Genomic DNA, 13,656 nt, shown 5'->3' with positions numbered 1-13,656 from the left:
GACATGCAGGACCATGCCCCTGTCCATGCACACACACACATCCCACTCGTGCAAGAGCACCTGAACGTGCAGAACGGTGTCCCTGGCCATGCACACACACCCCAATTGTGCAGGAGCACCCGGACATGAAGGACTGTGGCCCTATCCATGCACACACACACATCCCACTCGTGCAGGAGCACCCGGACATGCAGGACTGTCCCTGGCCATGCTCACACACCCCACTCGTGCAGGAGCACCCAGACATGCAGGACTGTGTCCCCCGTGCAGGTCAGACAGCCACAGGCTCTCCCCATGCAGACACACAACGACACAGGCACAAACCATGGGACATTCCCACTCCGGCGACACGTCCCACCAATGCTCCCATGCACCTGGCCAGGTGTGCCCTGCACTCATGCTTGGACACTCAGCTCTGGCCGTGCCCCCACGCCCGCCTGGCACGTGCCCACTCCCACACGTGCAGCCAGGACCCTGCTCCCACTCCCTTACATTTCACCGTGATCTGGGCAACGGCTTCTATGACTCCCAGACTGGACATGGCCACGCAGGTGTAGTTGGCGGAGTCCTTGACGTCCGTGAGCTCCAGGACGTTCCTGCCCACGGGCATGTCATCCTCGGGCGTCAGGTCCTCCGCTCCCTGCATCCACTTCACGTAGGGCATGGGAGACCCCACGGCCACGCAGGTGATGTTGACGTTGCCCCCGGGCATGATTTCATGGCTGACAGGGAGGATGGAGAAGCGAGGGGCCACACGGCGAACTGTGGACGAGACGCACAGAGGTAACAAAAAAACAAAACGGAAAACCAAACCAAAACAAACAAACAACAAAAAAACAAAGAGGGAAAAAAAAAAAACCAAAAACAAAAGAAAGGAAAGAAAAAGAAAGGAGAAAAAGAAAAAAGAGTAAAAGATAATTTAAATATAGATGGGGCTTGTCATTGCTTATTTTCTTCCTTCATTAAAAACAAAACGAAAAAACAAAGAAAGGAAAAAATCAAAAACTAAAAACCAAAAAAATTAAACTCCAAATAAATTTGTACTTCACAAACAATATATAGAATATAGACATAAAAGCGGTATTTCATAGCAACAGGGTTCCATTGATCAAGATTAGACCCATCACAGCACAGATAAATACACAAAAATTTATTAGCAATTTCTCATCTTTACTGGCAAGAGCTGGCATGGCGAGCGCCCAAACTTCTCCTCCGTGGCCGCTGGGGCCCCCAGCTCCCCGCTCCACACCCCAGGAACCTGCTCCTCCCTCTCCCAGTGGGGTCTGAGTCCCGGGTCCCCTTCTCCCGAAGGAACAGCCCATCCACCACCACGGCCCGGCGTGGTCCAGGTGCCCCCTCCGGAGAGGGGCCCTCTCCCACCCGGGGCTGCTGCAGAGGTGGGGTGGGGGGTCAGGAGAAGGTTGGGATGGGGATGGAAACTTCTCAGCATTTTGCCTTGTTGGACCCAGAGAATTCAACAAAGAGAGAAGTGTCACATCCCCAAATTCCTGACGCTCCACTTGAGAAGTAAAAGGCAAAAAGATAAACGAGGGAGGAGAGGGAGTCCCCGGAGTGGGACAGAATTTAGTTGGTGTCTGCGTGTGAGAAGCGTCCAGGGGAACACAGCCCCCCTGGAGCGAGAGAGAGTGTGGAAAAGATGAGAAACTCTAATGAAATTTTTGTGGTTTTCGGGTATAGAAACCCTAACGAAGCCTCTTTAAGATCTGACACGGTTCCATCGATAGATGCAGCTCTCAGAGTCACAAACATCATGCAAAATAGGTAAAAAAGAGAGAGAGAGAAAGAGAGAAAGAGAGAGGAAAATGCAGAGAAATACAATTTCTGGGCGGCAGCAAATGCCCACATGGATACTGGATAGAAAGTGAGCGACAGATAAAGGAAGGAAGACCAGGAGAAGGAGAACAAGAGGGGAAGGGAGAAAGAAGAGAGAGAGAGAGGGAGGGGAGGGGGAAACCCACTTTAATGCTGCATACTTTTTCTAGCTGATGTGACTCAATGTGGTGGCTCACATTGTCACATCTCAGCCCTGGCGGAATAATAAATAGAATAGAATTAATAAGAAAAACAAGGTAATGAAACTTTTAACGTTGAGAAAACAGTGACATGTTCTGTGCATCTCCTTAGCAGAGAGGTGGATGCAGCTTCCAGACCTTACACAGGAAGAACATGGACGCAAAGGGGAGGCTGTGGTTTCCTTGGCTCCATTTTCTGAGCTACCTGGGCTGGCTGGAGGGATGGTGGGTGCCCTTCCTTAGGGGGGAAAGCAGGGGAACGGACAAAGGAGAACGTGTGTGGATCAGAGAGGCCCTAGGGAGGGGGTCAGGGCAGGGTCTCATCCCACAAGAAAGAGAAAAGGATACAGGACCCAGGGAAAACGCAGGAACAGCAGCAGCTGGAGGGGAGCAGGAGTGCAGGATTCCTCCAGCCTCAGGGACAGCCATGCAGGAACTGCCTTAGGCAGGGTGGGCGAGGGGGCAGCAGAGTCCGGAGTGCCGGGGGGCTGAGAACTTCCCGTTCCTGCCGTCTGTCCCCAGGTAAGCTCCGCACAACCTGCCAGTGCCTCATGCCAAAGCAAAGCAAAGGACAGCAGAGCTGAGCCTGCCATCGTCCCTCCCACTGCCTTCAGATGTCCCCTGGAACTGATGTCTTGGGGCTTGCTAGTATTTATCTTCCAGCTTTATGGATATTTTCCAAGGGCAAGGGCACTGCCAGGAGAGGCAGAGGCTGCTTGTGGGGCTTTGGCAAACAAAAGCCAGCTGCAGCCCCTGCATCATCCTGCAAGGTGACAAGGGACACTGGCACAGCAAGGTCTGCTCTCCCCATCGGGCTGTCAGACCCTTTTCTGCAGGAAGCAGTAGCCAGGAACCAGCACTGGGAGGCAAGGAAGAGAAGATTTCCAGATTGGTGGCATGAGGAGCTCAGAGGTGGCGAAGGGGAATTTCTGCATGCACGGATTTGCAGAGAGAACAGGGGGCATGCCCTCAGCTGGGGAAAGGATTAGGATGTGGAGGGAGGGACTGCAAACTCTCCTGGCCACTGACACTAGAAGATGATTTTCTACCTGCAGAAAGGTGTAGGGGGCTACCACAGTGTTTGTTCCACCTCAGGCACCAGCGCTGGCTCAAAGGATCAGGCAACCTGCTCCTTCCTCCCTCCTGCCACTATGGAGAACACTCAGCCCTAGCCACGAGGGTACATCCCTGTTTCCTACATCACCCTGCTTCCCACTGCTTCCAGGGGTACCACACTTCAGAAAATGGAGCCAGGTGGAAATCACACCTGTCACAGTCTGAGACAAGATGGAGAGAACTTGGAAAGAAACAAGTGGGGTCAACATGCAGACAGATCTGGGGTGGGGATGACTCTTCTGAGGGGGGCTGGTATGTAACCTTCTGGAGAGGGGAGGCAAGGTGGGAAAGGTGAGGAGGAATGGGGAGACACATCCGGACAAGATCCGGTCAGCAAACAGCATCAACAGCAACAAACAACGGCAGGTGGGATGCAAACACTGAGTTGTCATGGGAACAGAACAAGACAATTAATCCAAACCGAAGCTAATCGCAAAGAAATGAAACCCAACTGAAAGAGAAAGGGAAAAAAAAAAACAAAGAAAAGAAAAGAAAAAAGAAAGAACAAACCAGAATTTAATAACTGAAAAGCATCATCTGATGTAGGGCGGAGTGCTGAGAATCGGAGTCTGAAGGGAACCGACCGTTCCTGGCTGTGGTTTTTGGGCAGGAAAGGAGAAATCCACTCACAAAACACAAGCTCAGGGGCTGCGCAGAGCACATTCCCAAAAATCTGCAGAGCAGCCCTCCCCTCCTCCTGACAGCTCCCAGGGGTGCAGGTCAGCCCCAGGGGTCTCAGGGATCATCGCTTTAATGGCATTTGTCTTTCTCCAAGGGAAGCACCCAGCACCCCTGGATGCCAGCCCTGGGCACCGCCTGTTCCACAAGAAGGGAGAATTTGGACTGGGGCTGATACAAGCCCAAAACAGGCAGCAGCACTTCCTTGGTGCATCCTGGTTTAAAAAAATCTACACTCTCCTGTGTGCACAGATATACCAACATCCACACACTGACCTAGGATGGGAAAAGAACTCCAATTAAATGTTGGAGACCTCAGAGAGTCCCCTGGATACAGCCCTGTGATGGCTCAGGGCTGTGACAACCACAACAGTTACAGGGTTCATCTCTGGCTACCCAGAGCCATCAGGCTGCTGTTTATTTTAATTGCTACACTTGCATTTGGCTGGAGACAGGGAATTTGTCAAGCTGAGAATCCCTGGGTCAACCTTTAGGTCAAGGCCCAGGAGGAGGAGAGCCGTGGTGGAAAGGAAGCTGGAGATGGCATCAAGACAAATTTCAGCTCTGGGTCCAGCTCCACAGCAGCTGAAGGAGGGGAATTTGACACAAAAAAAATGGGTGAAGAGATTCCTTCAGTTTTGCTATGGAACACTTTCAAAGGATCGGGAAGAACGGAGCTGCCCTTTCTGGAAAGGAAACATTGGGATGGGGCAGTCAGGGCTCTGCTTTATAGACACCTTTCTAATAATACTTTTCCCAGTTTCTGGTACAAGAAGGACCTTCCCTGAGTTCCAGGGGCGTTTGGTTTCCAGGACAGCTTTGCCAGACCCCGCATGCGTACACAGATGTGCATGCTCCATGTGCAACAGCTCCCGACGGACACACACAAGCAGGCACACACAAACAGACATTGTCCATGGCCAAAAAACTCTCAGGAGCTTTTTTTTTCAAACAAGGATACAGCTTGTTACGGATAGAACCAGATTCCAGGACTGGAGCTGGATGCTTGGGATGCAAGTTAAATTATTTCAACACAGAAGCCATTTCGGAGGCACAGGAAATTTTCTTAAGCGCAGTTAGTTATGAGTCTGTTTAATTGTTGGATAAGCATTTCACACTGCAAATCTGCACCCCAAATTGTGCTCTTTTTTTAGAAACAGAACAGATCCATAACTTTTCACACCCTTGGGAAGCCAATTGGTTTTGTTGCTGCTCACGGAGGCAGAGGTTGACCCAGTTTGTGTTCTGTGAGTGGCATTTTTGGCTTTTTTGGTCCCAATCAGCATGGCTCAGGCTCCCCACCACCACCACTCGGGGTCCACAGGGTGAGAGGTGTTTCTGCAACATTTACAGACCTGATTGGAAGAGACACTGGGAGATTCAGGGTTGACTTCTGCAACACCAGAATTCATCTTTAAAATGTGCTCCCATGGTGCTGCTAATGAGAGGAACCTGAGGACCAGCCAACCAGTTTGTGCTGAGGAAACCCACCAGCTGCTCTTTTAAAGCCCCTTCCAGATTCCCCCAGAGAGAAAAAATGTTGGAGGAGGAGTGAGGTGGGGGAAGGAGAATGTCCTGGACGAGAACCTGTCACTTCAAACCCCGATTCACATTAAACCAACTCAAAGAGAAATGCATCTTGTACCTTAAAGAAGGAATTAATTGAAAAAGGAAACAAAAGAAAGTGAAGTGACTGGTTGAAAGCACCAAACAAAACCAAATGGTATTAAACATTTTGACACTCAGCAAGCTGCTGCTCCAAATGAGGTGAGAAGGCGGACATTATTGGCCATTTTGGGGAGACAGGAGTCATTCCGTCTTGCTCCAAAATGAGGAGGGGTAGGGGAAAGGGTGCCAAAATAATGTGCAGCCTCTACATTATTAGTGAAGCTTAGATTACACCTGTCCTCCCCTCCCAAATGTGGTCTGTCCCTGCCCCTGCGTGTCCGTGCAGCCGCCTCTGCCTCCTCCCTCTCCCGCTCCAATTCCAGGTTTGTTCCGCTGGGGCGAGACCTTGTTGGGGTTTGGATTTCCGACCTCCGCCCCTCCACAGGACGAGAAACTTCCCTCCTCCTGCCATCTCCTTCCTCATTTCCTTCACGGTAAATAAAAATAAATAAGTAAATAGGTAGATAAATAAAGAATGAGACCAAGGCTTGGATTTGGTCTGGAGGAAATCCATTACCTTCCCAATAATTGTTACTTTTCACTTAAAAAACCACATTAGCTGAGCGACAGGCTGGCTGAACATCTCTGGTCTTTTGTAATTATTATTTTTTTTTCTGTTGTTTTTTACAGGATTGAACAGAAAATCATCAGAATCCAATTGTTTTTCAAACAGCTCTGTAATTTTAAACACAGACTTGACTGTTTTAGTTTTTGTTATTTTAATCTGACAAGGTGTAATCTAATTTTTTCCCCTAAAACAAAGAGAACAGCGATGCAAAAGGTGTAAGAGACACAGGCAGGCAGAGATTTCGAGATCAGTACAGCACAGTGTTCCTGCAAAGTGCCCTCTATAGAGAGATAGTCAAGTATATACATAGATATATACACAGTTTGGATTTTGGTTTTTTTGGGGGGGTGGCTTTTTGTATCCATTTCCATTTCCTGATACCCTTGAGAAATCCTTCTGCAGAAACACAGTGAAGTTTTTGTTTGCTTGGTTTGGTTTGGAACTAGAATTTCAGAGCTGAGGACACCCCAAACATGGACAGGGCGCTCCCCCACCCACAGAAGTGCTAAAATAACCCTTAAAAACCATCCCGGAACTCTCCATCCCTCAGTTTCAGCACCTGGAAGCTGGGCACTGCAGAGGCACCTGTACAGCCCAGTGGTGGTTCTGCCTCTCTCCTTCTCCATTAAAGAATTTATCAATCTAGTCTAAAAAGGTATTAAAATTCCTACAGTTTAAAATACCAATGACTGTTTTGACCTTGTGGCTATTTGTTAAATCTCTAGTGCAAGTGGAATTATTTGCTTCAACCTCTAAGTGGGATTGAAAGGGAAAAGCTCAGCAATGGTTCCACCTGGAACCAACCAGCAGCTTTGGTCTGATGGTCAAATTACTCATGAGCCGAACTTAACCCAGGCTACAGGCTAAATTACTGCTTAAATTAGTCACATTTTAATCTATTTTGAAGTTTTATTTCCTGAGGTGCTCAGCACACTATTCCTGCCCTTTCTGAGGGTTTTATTTTAATTGATTTCCACTAGTTCAGCTCTTACGTGCTTTGCCCTGGCCTGGTTTCATCTTTGGTCTCTCAATGAGCTGGGGTTTTCCAGAGAGCCTTGGGAGTTACTGGGAACGTTCTCAGCAGGACCTGGGCTGCAGAACCTGGCTCGGGGTGACAAAGCTTGTGCTGATGGTGACAGGCAGCAAAGGCAGGGCCTGAGCGGGCACTGGGCTGCTTTAAATGCCTGTTGAGCCATTTACAGCTCCCTGGGCTGGAAAAGAGCAGAGCCACGAGAAGCTCGAGCAGAGAGCAGAAAGGATTATCCCTGCAGCATCCCAGCTGCTGCCTTTGGTGCCTCCTGACAGGGCCCCACTGTGTGAAAAAGGGGAAAATTCATAATTCTGCTAAATTCAACCACGACAACGTGTCCTGTGCCAGCAGCAGCAGCTCTGCATGCTCGGGGGATCTGAGGCACAGCCCACACGGCTCATCCCTCCTTCTCCTTGTGACGTGGAGGAGCACAGGGACACGAGGTCCTTACGCACAGGGCTCCATCCCAGCCAGCAGCCGGATTTTGGGATCAAACCAGAGCAATCAAGGTGGCTGCCTGCAGCTTCCCAAATTAAGAGGAGAGCTGCCAAGTGCTCCATTTTCAGGGGGCAAACCAGCTGTGGCCACAGGTCCTGGGTGAGGGGACTCGTGCCCTCGCCGGGGTAATGGCTGAGCCCCCCATGTGGTCCCTGATTACGGACAAAAACACCACAGAATGCTTTGGGCTGGAAGGGACCTTAAAGATCATCCAGTGCCACCCCTGGCATGGCACCTTCCACTATCCCAGGTTGCTCCAAGCCCCATCCAACCTGGCCTCGGACACTTCCAGGGATGGGGCAGCCTCTCAAACACCACCACGGGCAGACAGCTCTTAGTTCGCAGGATTTTGAATCCATCCTTTCCTGCAATCACTATGGGCCACAAGTTTGATGGCATTCGTGTCCCTAGGGATACAGAGAAGCATCCAAGAAGACTTTTGAAAGCCAGGTGAGCTGTATGGCTCACACAAAAACCAGGATTCTCACTGAGGTGCTGACTTGCCCCTAGAACCGTCTTTTCGCCGACCACAGGTGAACCCTGGACAGCTCAGCCTGAACTTCCACACACCGGGGCTGGTGGCAGAGGTCACCTCACCTGCTTCTGACCTGCTCTTGTCTCCAGAAAGATACCTCTGCTTCTGACCTAGGGCATCCCCATGGCATGATCTGACCTGTAATAACACACGAGGCAAACCCTTAACCAGTAATTCCAAGACGGTGCCCATGGTTTGGGCTGGAAGGACCTTAAAGCCCATCCTGTTCTTAGCCCCTGCCAGTGGGCACCTTCCACCAGACCAGGCTGCTCAGAGACCAGAACCTTAGCAAACCACACAACCTCTTCTAGCCAGGTATCAAATCTCTATTTCCTCACCCAGTGTCATTCCAGCCTATCATGATTACCTCCCATTTAGGTTTAGTTTATTGCTGTTGATATCATTATTATTGTTTTTTATTGGCTCTTAAGGAAGAATTTAATCTTCAAGCCTTCTCAGATCACAAGAGATTCTTAGCAGCAGCAGTGCAGTTTGGCCATGTTAGAAATACTTTATAAAAGAGAAAATAAACAAATAAAAAATAATGGTGTATAAATCCCTTTTTAATTGCACCTAAAACCTGAAACTCAAACTCCTAGTCATGAAGGAAAATCCTGTAATTAGGAGTGATTATCACCTTTTAGTCCTAGGCAGGAGGGAGGTGGGATGGGAAAACCTTGTTTCAAAGGCTATTTCTTTTCTCTTGGTGGTTTTTTTTTGGTTTTTTTTTTTTTTTTTTGTTTGTTTGGGTTTTTTAATAGAACAAGCTTTTTTTCTTTTTCTTTCTTTAAAAAGAGCCTTGGGACTGAGGGATGTTTTTTGGCTATTGTTGGCATCCAAGTCAGAAGAGCCAGAGCTGGTCTCTTCCCAGAGAATTATCAAGAGCGCAGCATTTGGGAGTGGTACCCTGGTACCTACGGGGAGGGGAGAGACTCGGAAGGGGAGGGGAGAATACCAGCACTGAGGGTCCGAGCACTGAAATCTCAGCATTTTAAGAAAAAAGAGAAGGACAGACAGAGAGAAAGAGAGAGAGAGAGAGAAAGAGAGAGACAGATACTGTGTCAATACTGCACTGGATTTCTCAAAAATCACACAGCTTTAATACCTGTGCCCTAGGAAAGCCACTCCTTTGGTAGCTGATTGAGAGGTGAGGACTGAGGGCAGAGGGAAAGGCATATCCAGGGAAAGGGCTGGCATTCGGTTCTGCACAGGGAAAGCACCAAGCACCACTGGTACCACTGACACACTGCAAACCCCCTGTTCACCCTCCCATGTGCCTCACCCGCTCGGGATGCACACATGGGAGGCAACAGGAGCTTCTTGGGGATAAACAGGGAGATGAGAAGAGGGAAAAGAGGCATTTTCAGCTCCAATGTCACCGGCCAGATTGCTGCTGCTGTTTGCAATAGCTGCAGCTGCCAGATGTGCCCCAGCACGACTCCAGTGCCTGCACAGCTGCAGTTCTCTTCCCACGCTCCTTCAGGAAGGAGGGCTCTACCTTGGCTGCGCCTGGCTGGGTTTCAAGGCGCCTGCACCAGGCAGTGATGGATAAATCACAGGGAAGGAAGGGAAAATGGGGAGAGGCAGAGCCAGGAGGCAGCTGCCTGGCTGCTCTTCCCTCCCAGCACTCCCAGGACAAGGTGACACCTCCTCCAAGGGATTCTGCCAGGCTCTGCCTGGCCATGGGCTCTCCATGCACTCATGGGTGCTCCAGGAGAGAACAGCGTGGGATTTGGGAACAGCAGGAACCTCTCTGTCAGTGCTGACAGCCCCCTGATCCTGGTGTTACTGGAGGGAACTGGGCAGTGACCAGTGAGCGAGCTCCCACCTCTGGGGAAGCCCTTCGGACCAGGGCCAGGGCTTTTCTTTGTGTGCAGGAGGTGGAACAAGAGCCACACCTCAAGAAATAAATAAGCAACAACGTGACCCAGGGTCTGCTCTAACTCTTGGAATGACCCCCTGGGTTCTCACCATCTTTTCCACTTCCCAGATCCCTCCCTCCCCCAAAACAAAGGCTTGTCCCAAATAGCAGGGCTTCCATGGACAGGCGTTAGAGCTGTGTGACTCCTTTCCTCCTGGAGGGATTGAGGAGTTCAGTTACCACCGGGTGGGCAGGAACACTGGCTTCTCACAATGCGTTTGGAATAAACTACAGCACAGCATAACCAATCAAAACAGAAACAGGAAATCAAGAGAAAGCAAAAAACCCAACAGAACCAAAAAATTTGGAAAGTAAGAGTAAATCCACTTCAAAGAAACCAGAATTGTATAACGAAAAGAAACTATACATATTTATATACTGAAAAAATAATTCATAATTAATTTAAAAAGTGGCATGCAAAGAAGATTGTTACATTCTCCTATCATGCATCAGGCCCAATGTCCAAACGGCAAGGTAACCATGACGACAAAAAAGTGCAAGAACTCAGCAACATTACCAAAGGATGCATAGAGAGGCCCACAATGCAACTCAACTCATCTCCGCGAGACCCGGGAACGCGCGGGTCTCGCTCATCTTAAAGATTTCTTGCTTTTTCTCTTTTCATTTTTAAAATTTTTTTCATTTTTTTTTTCTCTTACGAATGTAAAAATGTGGGTAAAGAAAGTAAAAAAGAAAAAAACCACACCAACCTTCTCGTAGCTCTGAGGGATGTTAAGGGGGTTTGATGCAGAACACAATGACATGAGGAGAAGAGAAAAATAGGGGAAACACAGAGAGAGTAAAAAAAGGCCTTCTCAAGGCTGTCAGCTGCAAATTGATTGATTTTTTTTTTCTCTTAACCAAAACAAAAAGAAAGGAAAAAAAATGAAGATAGTAACGACCCTCTTTCCTGCCTTCCTAACACTCCCCCTCCCATCCCTTTAAGCCCAACCAAGCTCTGCAGGGAGGCCAGGCTGGGAGCAATCCTAGCTCAGAATCAGCCCCCCACAGGGATGCTGACCCCAGGCAGGATTCTCCCTCCCTTCAGTCCTTCTGCTCCTCAGACCAGGGGAGCGGAGCCGCCCGGGCAGAGCAGCCCCAGCACGGAGCAGCCCAGGCCGGGTCCCCGCTCCCCCTGCTCCCCCCAGCCCCACACCCAGCCCTGCTCACTCTGACTCCACCATGGGACTGAATAAGGAAAAAAGAAATAATTAGAAGAAGGAAAAGAAAAGCAAAACCAAACCAAACCATTTCCTTGCAATGTTCAAACTTACAACTCCTATCCCAGGTGGTCTATAGAGACAAGCATGTTATGGGAGAAACAAGTCAATTGGAAACACAAGAGTGCTCGAGACTCTTTTAAAACAAAAAACGGGAAGAAAAATGTGCATGAACTCTCCCTCCCACCAAAGCAAATCCATTTCAGAAATTTGTTACCTTTCCACGATATTAACACACAAGAAACAAGGAATTAAACAGCACGAAAAACACCCAAACCACAGGCCGAGCTGGCACACGCTGTGTTCTGCACTCTCTCGGCAGGTTAGTGCTGGTTTGCAGGCTGGCCCAGGTACACACGGGCTTACTGGGGTAGGAACAGGGCTATCACCTGGAGCCCTCTCATCCAGGTGTGGAGACAACACCGTGTTACAACCTTTGTCTCCTGGGTAGTTTCCGAGTGGCCAGAAAAGTAGAGGAAATTTATAAACAAAACAATAATGAAAAATCCCCACATTTTTCCTGTTTCTTTTCTTTTTAATTTTTTTTTAAGAACCCAAACCATTCCAGCTAAGCTGTCTGCAATGGATTCAGCCCTGAATTAGTATCAGATCCAGATTCACGTTCCCAAAAGCGGAATTTCGGGGCCCAGGCAACAGGGCAAATTTCAAACGCAATTTTCCAGCTGGCCACAAAAGGCTATTTAAAAATTTAGCTTGGAAACATTAAATTATTAAAAGCCTTCTCTCCATGTGCATGTGATTTAGTGAGCGTGAGACACGAGAGAGAGAGAAAGAGAGAGAGAAAGGAGTGCACACAGGAGCATGGCTCTGCATTGGACTGCAGATTAACGTGAGTGTAGGTGGGAGGCGCTTCCTCTGTCGATGGGATGGAAATGGGAACAGTTTGCTGGGATGTAACTTTCCTGTTTTCCTCCCAATGGTATTTTTCTTTTTTTTTTTTTTTTTTTTTTTTTTGTTTTTTTTTTTTTTCAAAAAAAAAGCGAGAAGGACCAGCCCTGCTCTCTCATTACCAAAAGGCTTTTTGCTGTGGGAAGATGTTAAACCAAAGCTACACACAAAATATTACAGGTCAGAGAGAACAAAATAAGAGAACATGGAGAGGCTGCTGGCCCATGGGATGGGAGAACATCGAGGGGGCATGGAGCAGAAGCCAATCCCCCTGTCATGTGTTCCCCTGCTATGGGGTGAAGGGGCTGTCACTGGGGCAGGGATGGCTGCTGGTGTCCTCAGCTCTGTGCCCAGCGTTTGTGCCCAAGGAACCAGTGACAAATTACTGCTGGCAGAGGGAAAAGCAGCTGGGACTGAGGGGGGCAGTGACAATGCACCCTCCTGCTGCAGTCTGGTGGTGCCCAGGAAGACAGAGCTCCGTGGAGGGGGCTGAGAGGGTCCTCCCCTCCTCTCACACCCACACCAGCAGAGCTGAAACCATCCCGCTTCCAGAGAGCAGGGATCCTTCGGGAGAAAGGGGAATTCTGGCCTCTCCGCAGCCCAAGGGAGTCATTCCCCTGTGGGCTCTGCAGGCTGGCCCTGGCAGGTTTTGGGCTGCACTCTCTTGGGTCACGCTTGACTTGGCCATGGGTGAGCCAGCCCTGCCCTGCTGCCCCACAAGGGTGGCGGGGCGGCGCCGGGGAGTTGGGGGTGCACCGGGGTCCCCCCGCGCCTCTGCCCGCTCCCACCAGCGCTTCCCCTGCTCGGGCCGGGCGGGATGGGCAGCTGGGAGGGGAGCCCGGAGGGTGTGTGCCAGTGAGCCGCTGTGCTCCCTACCTCTCACGTAAAGGTTAGCGGGGGACGAGTAGCGCACCCCGGCGCTGTTGCTGGCCACGCACTCGTACTTGCCCTGGTCCGTCTCCTCGCTGCTCTCGATCTGCAGCCCACCTGTGAGGGGAGAAGAGATGGCAGCACAGACACATCATCACCACTCTGCTGGCTTTGAAGACAGTCAACAGCCCCAGTGGACACTGGCTCCTGGCTGTGCTCAGGGCTGGGGCCGCACATGGACCCAACATGATGAGAAAATTTAATCCTCTCTCTGTAGTGGGTGTTGCTCTTTGTCCTGAACTCATCAGCAAAAGCACCAAGTTTTGTGGCTTCTGCAATGCAGGCGTTCTGCACCAGAACTCCCGAAATCAGCCTCAATAATCCATATTACTGTGATCCCCAGAAATCCATCAGCAGGCAGTTGACTTTCCCTTGCTCAATTTGAAGCAGTGACCATAAAAGTGAAAGGCTTTGTCACCCACTGCCTGGGGAATTTCTTTCACTGCTGCTTTTGTTTTGTGCCCAATACCTGCTCCTCAGGAAGTCTACGGGAGATAAGAGCCCCTGTGAAAAGCACCTTACTGATAGTAAATACTCCCCAGGGAAAACC

General features: G+C 49.7%; 1 protein-coding gene across 21 annotated transcripts in view; it reads right to left on the bottom strand.

Annotated features, from left to right (window-relative positions):
* PTPRS (protein tyrosine phosphatase receptor type S) overlaps window positions 1-13,656 on the bottom strand; it is a 149,133-nt gene that overhangs the window by 43,934 nt on the left and 91,543 nt on the right. For 13 of the 21 annotated variants that reach the window (XM_042024345.1, XM_042024346.1, XM_042024347.1 and 10 more), the window contains 3 exons: window positions 13,053-13,163; window positions 10,758-10,769; window positions 493-762 (listed from right to left, as the gene is read on the bottom strand). In XM_042024345.1, coding sequence (XP_041880279.1) covers window positions 493-762; window positions 10,758-10,769; window positions 13,053-13,163 — 393 coding nt within the window. The remainder of the gene's footprint in view (window positions 1-492; window positions 763-10,757; window positions 10,770-13,052; window positions 13,164-13,656) is intronic. The other 8 variants (XM_042024354.1, XM_042024335.1, XM_042024351.1 and 5 more) reach the window with 1 other exon arrangement.

Source organism: Corvus kubaryi, unplaced genomic scaffold (genome assembly GCF_017639235.1).
Source record: "Corvus kubaryi isolate FWS band 111438036 unplaced genomic scaffold, C.kubaryi_AGA036_p1.0 37262, whole genome shotgun sequence".
Lineage (NCBI taxonomy): Eukaryota > Metazoa > Chordata > Aves > Passeriformes > Corvidae > Corvus > Corvus kubaryi.
The sequence above is the reverse complement of the archived record's forward strand: the minus strand, read 5'-3'. Positions and strand labels throughout refer to the sequence as shown.